A 16,695-nucleotide genomic window follows, 5' to 3' on the forward strand; every position below is an offset into this window, starting at 1 on the left:
CTAATTACACAGGGATACTCCATGCCGAGTTTGGTTCGATTTGAACAACTCCTTGATCCGACGAAATAGACCTATTTTTAAAATTCGTTATTTGCGAAATTCGCAAATTTCCGTATAAAAAACTAACTTTTTTCCTAGGCAAGCTATACCAAAAATTCTTTTTGTTTTATGCTCTAATTACACAGGGGATACTCCACGCCGAGTTTGGTTCGATTTGAACAACTCCTTGAACCGAAGAAATAGACCAATTTTCAAAATTCAAAATTGCAATTTATTTGAAATAATAGCAAATTTTCGTATGAAACACTAACTTTTTTCCTAGGCAAGCTATAGAAAATTTTTTTTTGTTTTAGACTCTAGATACACAGGGGATACTCCATACCGAGATTGGTTCGATTTGGACAACTCCTTGACCCGACGAAAGAGACCTATTTTTAAAATCTAGCAAAACATCTTTTTGATTTAGCCTCTAGGTACACAGGGGATACTCCATTTCGAGTTTGGTTCGATTTGGACAACTCCTTGACCCGACGAAAAAGACCTATTTTTAAAATTTGTTATTTGCGAAATTCGCAAATTTCGGTATGAAAAACTAACTTTTTTCCTAGGCAAGCTATAGCAAAATTTTTTTTTGTTTTAGACTCTAGATACACAGGGGATACTCCATACCGAGATTGGTTCGATTTGGACAACTCCTTGACCCGACGAAAAAGACCTATTTTTAAAATTCGTTATTTGCAAAATTCGCAAATTTCGGTATGAAAAACTAACTTTTCTCCTAGGCAAGCTATACCAAAAATTCTTTTTGTTTTATGCTCTAATTACGTAGGGGATACTCCATACCAAGTTTGGTTCGATTTGGACGATTCCTTGACCCGATGAAAAAGCCCTTTTTTTAAAATTCGTTATTTGCGAAATTCGCATATTTCCGTATGAAGTACGAACTTTTTTCCTAGGCAAGCTATACCAAAAATTCTTTTTGTTTTATGCTCTAATTACACAGGGGATACTCCACGCCGAGTTTGGTTCGATTTGAACAGTTCCTTGATTCGACGAAATAGACCAATCTTCAAAATTCAAAATTGCAATTTATTTGAAATAATAGCAAATTTACCTATGAAACACTAACTTTTTTCCTAGGCAAGCTATACCAAAAATTCTTTTTGTTTTATGCTCTAATTACACAGGGGATACTCCTTGCCGAGTTTGGTTCGATTTGAACAACTCCTTGATCCGACGAAATAGACCTATTTTTAAAATTCGTTATTTGCGAAATTCGCAAATTTCCGTATGAAAAACTAACTTTTTTCCTAGGCAAGCTATACCAAAAATTCTTTTTGTTTTATGCTCTAATTACACAGGGGATACTCCACGCCGAGTTTGGTTCGATTTGAACAACTCCTTGAACCGAAGAAATAGACCAATTTTCAAAATTCAAAATTGCAATTTATTTGAAATAATAGCAAATTTTTGTATGAAACACTAACTTTTTTCCTAGGCAAGCTATAGAAAATTTTTTTTTGTTTTAGACTCTAGATACACAGGGGATACTCCATACCGAGATTGGTTCGATTTGGACAACTCCTTGACCCGACGAAAGAGACCTATTTTTAAAATCTAGCAAAAAATCTTTTTGATTTAGCCTCTAGGTACACAGGGGATACTCCATTCCGAGTTTGGTTCGATTTGGACAACTCCTTGACCCGACGAAAAAGACCTATTTTTAAAATTTGTTATTTGCGAAATTCGCAAATTTCGGTATGAAAAACTAACTTTTTTCCTAGGCAAGCTATACCAAAAATTCTTTTTGTTTTATGCTCTAATTACACAGGGGATACTCCACGCCGAGTTTGGTTCGATTTGAACAACTCCTTGAACCGAAGAAATAGACCAATTTTCAAAATTCAAAATTGCAATTTATTTGAAATAATAGCAAATTTTTGTATGAAACACTAACTTTTTTCCTAGGCAAGCTATAGAAAATTTTTTTTTGTTTTAGACTCTAGATACACAGGGGATACTCCATACCGAGATTGGTTCGATTTGGACAACTCCTTGACCCGACGAAAGAGACCTATTTTTAAAATCTAGCAAAAAATCTTTTTGATTTAGCCTCTAGGTACACAGGGGATACTCCATTCCGAGTTTGGTTCGATTTGGACAACTCCTTGACCCGACGAAAAAGACCTATTTTTAAAATTCGTTATTTGCGAAATTCGCAAATTTCGGTATGAAAAACTAACTTTTTTCCTAGGCAAGCTATAGCAAAATTTTTTTGTTTTAGACTCTAGATACACAGGGGATACTCCATACCGAGATTGGTTCGATTTGGACAACTCCTTGACCCGACGAAAAAGACTTATTTTTAAAATTCGTTATTTGCGAAATTCGCAAATTTCGGTATGAAAAACTAACTTTTCTTCTTGGCAAGCTATACCAGAAATTCTTTTTGTTTTATGCTCTAATTACGTAGGGGATACTCCATGCCAAGTTTGGTTCGATTTGGACGATTCCTTGACCCGATGAAAAAGCCCTTTTTTAAAATTCGTTATTTGCGAAATTCGCATATTTCCGTATGAAGTACTAACTTTTTTCCTAGGCAAGCTATACCAAAAATTCTTTTTGTTTTGGACTCTACATACACTGGGGATACTCCATGCCGAGTTTGGTTCGATTTGAACAGTTCCTTGATTCGACGAAATAGACCAATCTTCAAAATTCAAAATTGCAATTTATTTGAAATAATAGCAAATTTACCTATGAAACACTAACTTTTTTCCTAGGCAAGCTATACCAAAAATTCTTTTTGTTTTATGCTCTAATTACACAGGGGATACTCCATGCCGAGTTTGGTTCGATTTGAACAACTCCTTGATCCGACGAAATAGACCTATTTTTAAAATTCGTTATTTGCGAAATTCGCAAATTTCCGTATGAAAAACTAATTTTTTTCCTAGGCAAGCTATACCAAAAATTCTTTTTGTTTTATGCTCTAATTACACAGGGGATACTCCACGCCGAGTTTGGTTCGATTTGAACAACTCCTTGATCCGAAGAAATAGACCAATTTTCAAAATTCAAAATTGCAATTTATTTGAAATAATAGCAAATTTCCGTATGAAACACTAACTTTTTTCCTAGGCAAGCTATAGCAAAATTTTTTTTGTTTTAGACTCTAGATACACAGGGGATACTCCATACCGAGATTGGTTCGATTTGGACAACTCCTTGACCCGACGAAAGAGACCTGTTTTTAAAATCTAGCAGAAAAATCTTTTTGATTTAGCCTCTAGGTACACAGGGGATACTCCATGCCGAGTTTGGTTCGATTTGGACAACTCCTTGACCCGACGAAAAAGACCTATTTTTAAAATTCGTTATTTTGCGAAATTCGCAAATTTCCGTATGAAAAACAAACTTTTTTCCTAGGCAAGCTATACCAAACATTCTTTTTGTTTATCCTCTAATTACACAGGGGATACTCCATGCCGAATTTGGTTCGTTTTGAACAACTCCTTGATCCGACGAAATAGACCAATTTTCAAAATTCAATAATTGCAATTTATTTGAAATAATAGCAAATTTCCGTATGAAACAATAACTTTTTTCCTAGGCAAGCTATACCAAACATTCTTTTTTGTTTTAGACTCTAGATACACAGGGGATACTCCATACCGAGTTTGGTTCGATTTGGACAACTCCTTGACCCGACGAAAGAGACCTATTTTTAAAATTATTTATTTGAAATAATAGCAAATTTCCGTATGAAACACTAACTTTTTTCCTAGGCAAGCTATAGCAAAAAATTTTTTTGTTTTAGCCTCTAGGTACACAGGGGATACTCCATACCGAGTTTGGTTCGATTTGGACAACTCCTTGACCCGACGAAAAAGATCTATTTTTAAAATTCCTTATTTTGCGAAATTCGCAAATTTCCGTATGAAAAACTAACTTTTTTCCTAGGCAAGCTATAGCAAAAATTCTTTTTGTTTTAGCCTCTAGGTACACAGGGGATACTCCATACCGAGTTTGGTTCCATTTGGACAACTCCTTGACCCGACGAGAAAGACCTATTTTTAAAATTCGTTGTTTGCGAAATTCGCAAATTTCCGTATGAAAAACTAACTTTTTTCCTAGGCAAGCTATAGCAAGAATTCTTTTTGTTTTAGCCTCTAGGTACACAGGGGATACTCCATACCGAGTTTGGTTCGATTTGGACAACTCCTTGATCCGAAGAAATAGACCAATTTTCAAAATTCAAAATTGCAATTTATTTGAAATAATAGCAAATTTCCGTATGAAACACTAACTTTTTTCCTAGGCAAGCTATAGCAAAATTTTTTTTGTTTTAGACTCTAGATACACAGGGGATACTCCATACCGAGATTGGTTCGATTTGGACAACTCCTTGACCCGACGAAAGAGACCTGTTTTTAAAATCTAGCAGAAAAATCTTTTTGATTTAGCCTCTAGGTACACAGGGGATACTCCATGCCGAGTTTGGTTCGATTTGGACAACTCCTTGACCCGACGAAAAAGACCTATTTTTAAAATTCGTTATTTTGCGAAATTCGCAAATTTCCGTATGAAAAACAAACTTTTTTCCTAGGCAAGCTATACCAAACATTCTTTTTGTTTATCCTCTAATTACACAGGGGATACTCCATGCCGAATTTGGTTCGTTTTGAACAACTCCTTGATCCGACGAAATAGACCAATTTTCAAAATTCAATAATTGCAATTTATTTGAAATAATAGCAAATTTCCGTATGAAACAATAACTTTTTTCCTAGGCAAGCTATACCAAACATTCTTTTTTGTTTTAGACTCTAGATACACAGGGGATACTCCATACCGAGTTTGGTTCGATTTGGACAACTCCTTGACCCGACGAAAGAGACCTATTTTTAAAATTATTTATTTGAAATAATAGCAAATTTCCGTATGAAACACTAACTTTTTTCCTAGGCAAGCTATAGCAAAAAATTTTTTTGTTTTAGCCTCTAGGTACACAGGGGATACTCCATACCGAGTTTGGTTCGATTTGGACAACTCCTTGACCCGACGAAAAAGATCTATTTTTAAAATTCCTTATTTTGCGAAATTCGCAAATTTCCGTATGAAAAACTAACTTTTTTCCTAGGCAAGCTATAGCAAAAATTCTTTTTGTTTTAGCCTCTAGGTACACAGGGGATACTCCATACCGAGTTTGGTTCCATTTGGACAACTCCTTGACCCGACGAGAAAGACCTATTTTTAAAATTCGTTGTTTGCGAAATTCGCAAATTTCCGTATGAAAAACTAACTTTTTTCCTAGGCAAGCTATAGCAAGAATTCTTTTTGTTTTAGCCTCTAGGTACACAGGGGATACTCCATACCGAGTTTGGTTCGATTTGGACAACTCCTTGACCCGAGGAGAAAGACCTTTTTTTAAAATTCGTTGTTTGCGAAATTCGCAAATTTCCGTATGAAAAACTAACTTTTTTCCTAGGCAAGCTATAGCAAAAATTCTTTTTGTTTTAGCCTCTAGGTACACAGGGGATACTCCATACCGAGTTTGGTTCGATTTGGACAACTCCTTGACCCGACGAAAAAGACCTATTTTTAAAATTCGTTATTTGCGAAATTCGCAAATTTCCGTATGAAAAACTAACTTTTTTCCTAGGCAATTATAGCAAAAATTCTTTTTGTTTTAGCCTCTAGGTACACAGGGGATACTCCATACCGAGTTTGGTTCGATTTGGACAACTCCTTGACCCGACGAAAGAGACCTATTTTTAAAATTATTTATTTGAAATAATAGCAAATTTCCGTATGAAACACTAACTTTTTTCCTAGGCAAGCTATACCAAACATTCTTTTTTGTTTTAGACTCTAGATACACAGGGGATACTCCATACCGAGTTTGGTTCGATTTGGACAACTCCTTGACCCGACGAAAGAGACCTATTTTTAAAATTATTTATTTGAAATAATAGCAAATTTCCGTATGAAACACTAACTTTTTCCCTAGGCAAGCTATAGCAAAAAATCTTTTTGTTTTAGCCTCTAGGTACACAGGGGATACTCCATACCGAGTTTGGTTCGATTTGGACAACTCCTTGACCCGACGAGAAAGACCTATTTTTAAAATTCGTTGTTTGCGAAATTCGCAAATTTCCGTATGAAAAACTAACTTTTTTCCTAGGCAAGCTATAGCAAGAATTCTTTTTGTTTTAGCCTCTAGGTACACAGGGGATACTCCATACCGAGTTTGGTTCGATTTTTGACAACTCCTTGACCCGACGAGAAAGACCTTTTTTTAAAATTCGTTGTTTGCGAAATTCGCAAATTTCCGTATGAAAAACTAACTTTTTTCCTAGGCAAGCTATAGCAAAAATTCTTTTTGTTTTAGCCTCTAGGTACACAGGGGATACTCCATACCGAGTTTGGCTTGATTTGGACAACTCCTTGACCCGACGAAAAAGACCTATTTTTAAAATTCGTTATTTGCGAAATTCGCAAATTTCCGTATGAAAAACTAACTTTTTTCCTAGGCAATTATAGCAAAAATTCTTTTTGTTTTAGCCTCTAGGTACACAGGGGATACTCCATACCGAGTTTGGTTCGATTTGGACAACTCCTTGACCCGACGAGAAAGACCTATTTTTAAAATTCGTTGTTTGCGAAATTCGCAAATTTCCGTATGAAAAACTAACTTTTTTCCTAGGCAAGCTATAGCAAAAAATCTTTTTGTTTTAGCCTCTAGGTACACAGGGGATACTCCATACCGAGTTTGGTTCGATTTGGACAACTCCTTGACCCGACGAAAAAGATCTATTTTTAAAATTCGTTATTTTGCGAAATTCGCAAATTTCCGTATGAAAAACTAACTTTTTTCCTAGGCAAGCTATAGCAAAAATTTTTTTTGTTTTAGCCTCTAGGTACACAGGGGATACTCCATACCGAGTTTGGTTCCATTTGGACAACTCCTTGACCCGACGAGAAAGACCTATTTTTAAAATTCGTTGTTTGCGAAATTCGCAAATTTCCGTATGAAAAACTAACTTTTTTCCTAGGCAAGCTATAGCAAGAATTCTTTTTGTTTTAGCCTCTAGGTACACAGGGGATACTCCATACCGAGTTTGGTTTGATTTGGACAACTCCTTGACCCGACGAAAAAGACCTATTTTTAAAATTCGTTATTTGCGAAATTCGCAAATTTCCGTATGAAAAACTAACTTTTTTCCTAGGCAATTATAGCAAAAATTCTTTTTGTTTTAGCCTCTAGGTACACAGGGGATACTCCATACCGAGTTTGGTTCGATTTGGACAACTCCTTGACCCGACGAGAAAGACCTATTTTTAAAATTCGTTGTTTGCGAAATTCGCAAATTTCCGTATGAAAAACTAACTTTTTTCCTAGGCAATTATAGCAAAAATTCTTTTTGTTTTAGCCTCTAGGTACACAGGGGATACTCCATACCGAGTTTGGTTCGATTGGGACAACTCCTTGACCCGACGAAAAAGACCTATTTTTTTCTAATTCGCAAATTTCCGTATGAAAAATAACTTATTATTGTTGTATTGCCTTGATTAGTTCTCTGCTATTGTTTGAGAGCAATTCGTCCAGCGAAAATCAGATCTTTCTCTATTACAAATGACTGGAAAATAGTTCTATTTGTCACATTTGGATTATTTTTAATACCAGGGGTTTCGAGATCATTTGTTTTTTGGCTGTCTAGTGACTTAAGTCCCTGCAAAGCTTGAATAACAAAAGATCTCTAAGCGTTCCGACGGCGGAAAACAATACATGCATGTTCCCCCCAAAAACTGGACGCAACTAGAAGAGACATTAATGTATATATATATGATATCATAACATCATAAACATCAAGAATACACATATTTCATATACAAATTAACAGGATCTTTACCGTTTGGGCCCCAAATAGGTTGGTTATACTCCCCAGTTATACTACCTGTACGTGCCATTATTTAGTAAATGTTACGTGCGTTCGCGGGTTGCAAACAGTATGCACCCAATAGGCTGGGGGGGCACAAACGGAAAAGATCCAAACATCGTACTCGCAATCTAAAACATAATGTACGAAAGCCAATACCCTCAGGTCTGGCTAAAAAACAACCATCCAAAAGCTGGTGTTCAATTAACCAATTCTATCCAAAAGCTATCTTCTATCTATATGGCCTTGGAACATCCAGCGGGATCCTCCTGCTCAGTGTTCAGCAGGACCAGTGGGCGGTGACTTCTTTCACTGGCAAGCAACCATAATGGGACCCCCAGAGAGTCCCTTCCAGGGAGGAGTCTTCTTTCTCACCATTCATTTTCCCACAGACTATCCCTTCAAGCCGCCCAAGATCGCGTTCACAACAAAAATCAGGACAGCCAGAATGTACAAACAGGACAGGTCCAAGTATATGATGATCTTCTGAATCTCTTCAATAATAAGCCTTCAACAACGAAATGGCAACAGGCTTATCTGAAATTGCATTTAAAAATATCAAAGCTCTTTAAGAAAACACCGGAAACCAACTAATAGTATCATTTAATACATATTATAGTCCGCCCTTATTGGGTACTGCCATATAGCCTATCAAAATCGCCTTGACGAGAGCTTTCCAACGATATAAGTATTGTATGGGTGACAAAGGGCCGCAACGTACTCCGGGGGGGGGGGGGGGGGTTGACGTGCTCTGGGGCAGGGGGGAGGTGGGTGACGTGCTCTGGCTGCAACGTGACTGTTCTGGTGGGTGCAACTGTTCTGGTGGGTCGCTATCGGAGAAACGATCGGAACGCTATTCGAGAATCTGAAACATTCTCTGTGTGACCTTTTGAAACTTTCTATTTCATTCCACTTTCATCTTTATACATGCTTACCTCGTAGAGGTACGGACGCCTGCAGTGACAGCGTCCTTGCTGTCACTTGACCTGACAGCGCACGCATAAGCATGTCACGTGACCGGAAGGACGTTATGAACGAAAATTTCACTACCTCATGTCAGTTAGCCGCTATAAAGATTATGTAAATTAAAAGTGCGAAAAGTAATATATTCGAGAAGCTCTATAACTGGACAGTGTATAATAGAGATATATAAGAAAAAGTTTGCAACTTAGGGGGTGTTGGTGGTGGTGGTGGTGGGGGGGGGGGAGGTGGTGATCGCTTGTTGGGACTGGGCCTATGGTATGTGTCAGAAAAAGGCTTATATCTCGAAAACTACTGAACCAAATTTAAAAAATGAATATGTTTTGGAATCAGCATGAACTGGGGCATCAACCTGGCGTTAAAAAAATTTAAAAAAGTCAAGGAATAAAAACTCGATTTCAGCAAAGTTTGGAAAATCGGAAAAATAGGCAATGAAACTTAAAACCGAAACTTTTCAACCCATATATATTCGTAAAGAGGATTAAATGGGCAAGAAAATGATATAATATACTTTCAAATACGATTTGTAACAAAAAAGTTATTAAACAAAACAACTTTAAAGATTCGAAATTTTTGCGAAAATCGACCCTGATTTCGGTCTCTACATTGCTCTTGCTTTTTCTTGTTTGGCAATACTTTAAAAAGATATTTATATGGTTGTTGGAAGCTTAAATTCTAGTTTTTTTTTGATACCAAAAACAAGTATGTTTGCACCTAAAATTTGAGAGAATTTAAGCCAATTTCGACAAAAATGACAAATTTTTACCCACAAATCGACAGTTTTCTTAAAATTTTGGATAGAAATAAATAATTTCAAAAAGGTTTCTAATTGGTTTCAGAAATTACAAAATCCCGGCAACAAAATGAGCTATCATACACTTTCTAACTCGGCTTCTTCAAAAAGTTATTAACAGACATTTTTCAAGAATTTCAGCATTTTCTTCACCTAATTCGACGGTTCATTAAAATTTTGTGATCAAATCAAAATATTGGCATTTACTTCTACACAAACTCATAAAGTACGTTATCACGGCAACCAAATGAGCTATCATACACTTTCTAACTCGTCCTCTTCAAAGAGTTATTAACAGACATTTTTCATGAAGTTCAGCATTTTCTTCACCTAATTCGACGGTTCATTGAAATTTTGTGATCAAATCAAAATATTGGCATTTACTTCTACACAAACTCATTAAGTACGTTATCACGGCAACAAAATGCGCTAACATGGACTTTCCAACTCGTCTTCTTCGAAAAGTTTTTAACAGAGGTTTTTCATGAAGTTCGACATTTTCTTCACCTAATTCGACGGTTCATTAAAATTTTGTGAACAAATCAAAATATTCGCATTTACTTCTACAAAAAATTACAGGGCATGTTATCAAGGCAACAAAATGAGCTAACATAGACTTTGTAACTCGTCTTTTTCAAAAAGTTATTCACCTAGTTCGACAGCTCTTTGAAAGTTTTATGTACAAACCAGCATATTGGCAGCTATTTCTACACAAATTGAAAGTTTAAGTTCTTACGGCAATAAATGTGGTGAAATGGGCTAAGATAAACTTTCAAACTTGTCTTTTTCAAAATTTTATTCACAAACGTTTTTTATGCCGTTCGAAAATTTCTTCTATTTCAACTTTTTTTTTAAATATTTGTTTACTAATGAACATATTGGCAATTGCTTCTACACATTGTGAAAAAACATGATCATGGCAGCAAAATGGTCTGGCATATAACTCTGACTTTTTTGAAAGATTATCAAACAAAGTATTCTTTTAAGTTGGAGATCTAATTAGAACATACTTTTTCACAGGGACAAAATATATTTATTCAAACTTCTATGAAATTTAATAGACAAATTTTACAATTCAGTGTAGTTAAACATTTTTATTTTCATATGGTAACACTAATAAATCGCTTTTAAGGATTTAGCACTATAGGCAGTAAGTTCGTAACAATGAAGATAAATTTCGTCAAAAAAACAACCAATTTTGTTCAAAGTTTTACTGCATTGGCAAAAAACACTAGTGGTTCTGCTCCCTTAAGTGCACTGCGTTGTAATTTTTTGGATGGAACCAGCCTTTGAAGAATTGTATAGGGTACTTCATCAAATTTGACATCAATTGACAGTAGCTTAATTTGTCATCATTTGATTTGTCTGACAATTTCACAGTAGCTAAATTTGTCATCATTTGACTTGTCTGACAATTTCTGTAAATTACGTTTGGGTTGAGGTCAACTTTACAACAATTTACCACTATTCAGTGCATACAAAAAAAATGAGTGAGAGTTTGATTCAATGACATCATTTTTTTGTCCTAACATCATTTTTTTGAACTAATCTAACGAAAGCCTAAGTTTTCTAGAGGAGCTAAAGCAAAAATTTCAGTGTTGAATACTTCCTGAAAGTAATGGATTGCGTTTTATGCCTTTGGTTTAACTGTTGAAACTCCTTAAACCAACAAACTAGTTTTAAAAAAATCATATTTTATCCGACTGTTGGGTTGTTTGAAACTAAAATTAGAAGCAATTTGGAATTTTATCTAGTGAAGCTAGACCACCAATTTTTGGTGTTTTACGCTGTCCACATTTAAGCATAATTTGGCAATGAGTTCAATATGACTCCAACAAACCCTTGAACCGATGAAAATAGGCTAATTTTAGGAGATTTTCCCGCTAATTTGCAGCCAAAAAAGACCAAATTCTGAAAAGATGCTGGACAAAAGTTTCTTTGTGTGCTATGAATCCCACAACTGAAGCAGTTCTAACACTGATTTCGGTTTCACTCCAACAACTCTTTGACCCGACGAAATCAGCTGCTCTTTTAAACAAAAACATTATTCAATTTTTTGATTATTTGAAACTAAAAAAAAGGTGAAAGCCAAACGTTCATCTTTAGGCGCTGGAAGTAAAATCTTGTTTTTCATACTCCTTATACTCTGATTGTGAGTTTAGTTGGATCATAATTCTTGAACGCTGCTGTTGAAAGTTTGTGTTTGTTCTTTTTCTAGCAAAAAAAATATAACTGTTTAGAGAAGCTGGACCAAATTGTTTAAGTGTTTCATACTCTAAATATATAGAGGATAATACAAAATGATAAGAATCTTTACCCTAAACATCAAAAAGGACGACGAATACCCATTAACTTACAAGACAGAGTCAACATTGAAATTCGAAGTTTACATATAGAAGACACATAGATTGAGATCAATATTTTTCAAAACTTCTAAGTTAAAAAAAACGAAAACAATTATCCTCAGAAATGGCTAAATTCAAAACGTCTTCGTTTAATATGCTTTTTTTATCCGTAAGCTGATTGTCTATCCACTAGGTGATCCTCTATGGACAGCGTGTTCGACATAACTTATAGTATTATATCTTTTTTAATATTACGAGGTTGCTGATCATTCAGCACTACTCTTGCATGTTTTTAATGCAACTTTTCCAATGATGAAAATTTGTAAGATTAGCGGTGAGTTTTTGTAAGAATTGCGATTTTTAGCGGTGAATTTTTTTTCACCGCATAAGCGGTGAAAAAAGTTTTTCACCGCTTAAAAATTTTTTTTCACCGCTTAAAAATTTTTTTCACCGCATTGAGCGCAAATCTTACACTTTTTACTCAAATTCACCGCAAATCTTACATCTTTTAGCGATTTTTAGCGGTGACACCTCGACCCGGGTTAGAGTAAAAGCTAGTTTTAGCACCCTCAATTTCAATTAATCTTCTTGAGGAACATTGAGTACGATTTTTCTAATTCATTATAAGTTATTTTGCGATATAAAATAGTTTTTCACAGAAACTAAAGGTTCAACAGGAGCAACCAGTTGAATACAAATTATAGCAAGAAACACAGACAATAATTTTAAATAAAATTAATGCGATCAATTTACAGGCTAGAAATAGAAAGCAAATAAATGAGTGGACATCATGCTTAGGATTATCTTAAGAACTTATAAAGAGAAACTGAACTTGAAATAATGAACGCTTTTATGAATAGATTTTCACGTTTCTTTTTCTCCAATTCAAAATATTTGACACTGATGAGATCGTTACCAATCAGTTTGAGACAAGATCCAGTTGAATTTTTTTCGAAAAAAGGTTACTGAATATTAAGCAAACATCAAAAGTTAGAGTTGAAGATTATGTGAAGTTTTGTTTGGAAAGACGTTCAGTTCAAGTGTTTTTTTTTTCATGTGCCCTACTGTTGGACAATTCAATTTCTGAATAATTTAATCAAGCCAGATGAAGAAACTTCTCTTCTCAGTGTTTTGACTAGTCGAACAAATGGTATGAAAATAGTGTTTTAAACTTTTTTATAATTAAAATACTGACATTTTATCAATCAATTTTTTCATGATGGTAGATTCTGTGAACTTGATTATTCTTTCAGATATGGATCACTTGGAGAAACTATGTTCTAAAGTCAACCAAACATCATTTGGGAGGAACGGTGCAGTGTTGAAAAAGATTTCTTTCGTTTTTCCCTCAATTGGTATTTTTTTCTCTCCCTGACTACAAACATTATCAATCCAGCTAAATTTATAGGCAAATGCAACCCTTACCTATTTGGATGACATGATTTTGGCTAATGATTTAGAGACCATTTTTCTTCTACCTTCTTGACGCTCAATGTAGCTGTTTCGACTAATTGAAGTGGAAACCTTTAAAAGACATTATGTCTGATTGCTAATCAACATGAGACCGAGCCCGTTATTATGCTGGCAAAATCTTCCTCGAAACAAAAGGTCAGAGTTAGGGTTATGTACAGCGTATTTTTTGCGGGAATCTGTACAAGACAAAAATGATTTTCTACTCTTTCCAAAAATTATTTCTGATTTTTATTGGAGACATCGTGATTTTTTACAATTCAAATAATTTGCATTGTATTGGCGCGCTTTCATTTTTTTAAGATCCGTTCACACATTCTCATGATTTTGGAAGTCAAATTGGAGCAGTGATTTTGGTCACGCCGAAACAGGAAATGGAGTGAAAAAGCGAGTGGTTTTGCTGCGTGAAATTTTTTGCTCTAATTTTAAAGCAGCGTAAGAAAACAGTGTCTGCACAATAATTAGCTTTCTCTTTGATTTTTACTGTTTTTTCGATTTTTTGGATCGGATTTTTCTCTAAATGGTTTTCCTAATCCATTCATATTTCATTCTAGGTCTAGTTTTTTTTAAATCAAATTTCTCTTCCTCGCTAGTGGCTTTTTGTTCGCATGCGGCATTTTGACATTGATTTTCAGTTTTTTTTAATAGCCGCGAAGCGATAGCGGCTATTATTGGGGACATCGTGGTTTTTTTTAATTCGTCGTCTCCATCGATGATTCTTACGAAGTGACTTCTTGGAATTGACTTCATTGACTTCTATTCCTTTGCAATTAAAATTTGTGTACGTGACGTCATTTCTGCTTTTAGGTCAATTGCGTGACTTACCTCACTCGAAAAAATGACTTCTGAACTTACTTATGAAACTTTAAATTTTATGAACATTTTAATTAAAAATCAATAGTGTGCATCTAAGCAGTTGCAAACTTATATGCCCTAATTCTTTAATATTAGTCTTGAGTTTTTGATTTCGAATATCATTTTTGAAAAAGTTCTTATAGACCGTATTTGACATGAAATTGACAGTCCGAATCTAACCTAAAAAGTCTAGTGGTCTACTAAAGAACTGCTGGTCTATCTTATTTCTTTAGTTGTTTCAATTCATGGAAGGCCACAAGCATCTATCGCGGCTATTTTCCGGCAATCTGCCGGCTATGTTTTTAATTTTTTGATCTGATTTTTTTGGAAATGTTTTTCCCAACTCACTCATAGTCTGTTCTAGGTCTAGTTTTTGTTTAATCAACGAAAATTCTTTGAATTGCACGTCAGGATTTGTACTGCTATGTTTTTTTAATTTGTCGTCTCCATCGATGATTTTCGTGACCATTGACGTTTTCAATTTCAGTGACTTCTACTGCTTTGCAATTAAAATTTGTGTGCGTGACGTCATTTCCTCTGCTTTTAGGTCACTTGCGTTACTCAGAAATTTGACTTCTGAACTCACCTAATGATTTTTAAATTTTATGAACGTTTTCTAGTTAAAGATCAATAGTGTGCATCTAAGTAGTGCCAAACTTATATGCACTAATTCTCGAGTATTAGAGTCCTGAGCTTTGATTTCAAATATTAATTTTGAAAAAGGACTGGTGGTTAATCTGTCTATCTTATTTTTTGTAGTTGTTTCAATTCCTTGGAAGGCCACAAGGGTCTATCGCGGCTATTTTCCTGCTGGCTATGTTTTTTGTTTAATTTTCATTCAGAGCTAAAAAAAAATTATGATAATTTCTTTATATTTATTGTTAATTGAAATGCTAGTCAACAAGAGGTCAATAGAAAGCTTAAATTTTAATTTCACCCGAACTATCATGAACAAATAACAGAATGGGGAAGCGAAAAAAATCGTCATTTTAATTTTTTTTGAGACTTTGTGTTTTCTGTTTTTCTTTTCTCAAGTATCCCATATTTGGTCAACTCTTATAATGTAATTCAAAAAATGAATTTTTGTTTCTATAATTAGCGTGAATTCCCACAGAATTTTGCAATCTTTTCAGTTATTTTTCAAAAACTTCTGATATCTTTCTTAATTCAAAAAGTGATAATAACGTTCCTGTACTTTTTCATTTAATTCAAATAGTTGTTGATTTAGAGGACCTATTTGGAACATAAAACAGCTTGCTCAAGAAGCAAGAGACCAGCAGAAAAGTATTTCAAATTTTTTGTATTTTTTTCTCGTTCTCTAGAGAAATTGTTAGGCTGAAAAACATGCAGCATTAAAAGTTAAAAGTTGGTATCATTTAGGAAAATCTGGAAAATGCCTTGCCTAATTGATAAGAAAAGCAGCAGTAGTTGAAGCCTAATTTTTTAAATATATAATTGAAAATATTTAACTTAGTTCATTGCTGACATGGTTCTAATTTAAATCAACAGTCCACTAATTGAGTTTACTCCACCTCCTTCTTTTTTCGTTAACTCAGGCAAATCGTTCGACTCCCCTCTCAATGAGCTCAATGGGTGAGTCGAGAAGAATCAATTAATATATAAAGTCTCCTTGGGTGACATAATAGTTCAGGTTCAAAATTTAAGCAATCATTCTGCGAGATTATCACTCAATTTTTCGGCTTTTATAGATCTTCCCAATTCTGAAGCCTAAATTCCTGAAACAATGCCAAACAAACTTGTACTTTCTTGAACTTAGCTTTTAAAGTATTCAGCTTGGCCTATAATTATGTATTTTGAAGCTGTTCATTTAATTCACCTTCTCTATGTCAGGAGAACTTCAACTGCAGTATCTTCGAATGTCTGGACAAGGAGCTCTACATTGAGCCAGGGAGAAGTTGTGCTCTCAGATGGATTTTCAGACCAGTTGAGGCCAAACTCTACTCTGTGGAAGTGCCTGTTATAATTGAGGACGGAGAGACAGCTCTCATCTACTTTGAGGGTAATTTTACCCAAAAACTCAGTCATGGGTTGCTTCTATAGTTTTGACATTGTTCTGCAATGCATACACCATTCAGTAGCTACCATTAGGGATTTTATATTGTAGTTGGCCAAAATTGTTGGAATTAACTGCCATTAAAATGAGACAAAGAAAGGAAGAAAGTAAGAATTTATTTCACTTCTTAATAAATGATAAATAGCGGGAATAAGCAAACGAAGCGTCAAGTTTCCGTCGCAAACTTAACCTGTGCAATGTACTCCATTTTGACTTCTAATTGAATATCTCAAC

At 34.8% G+C, this 16,695-nt stretch overlaps 1 protein-coding gene across 1 annotated transcript in view; it reads left to right on the plus strand.

Moving 5' to 3' along the window:
• LOC142340366 (cilia- and flagella-associated protein 65-like) overlaps positions 1-16,695 on the plus strand; it is a 113,986-nt gene that overhangs the window by 66,583 nt on the left and 30,708 nt on the right. The window contains exon 6 of the mRNA XM_075390941.1: positions 16,239-16,407. Coding sequence (XP_075247056.1) covers positions 16,239-16,407 — 169 coding nt within the window. The remainder of the gene's footprint in view (positions 1-16,238; positions 16,408-16,695) is intronic.

The sequence above is a fragment of the Convolutriloba macropyga genome, chromosome 5 (assembly GCF_964194025.1).
Source record: "Convolutriloba macropyga chromosome 5, txConMacr16.3, whole genome shotgun sequence".
NCBI classification, from domain to species: domain Eukaryota; kingdom Metazoa; phylum Xenacoelomorpha; order Acoela; family Convolutidae; genus Convolutriloba; species Convolutriloba macropyga.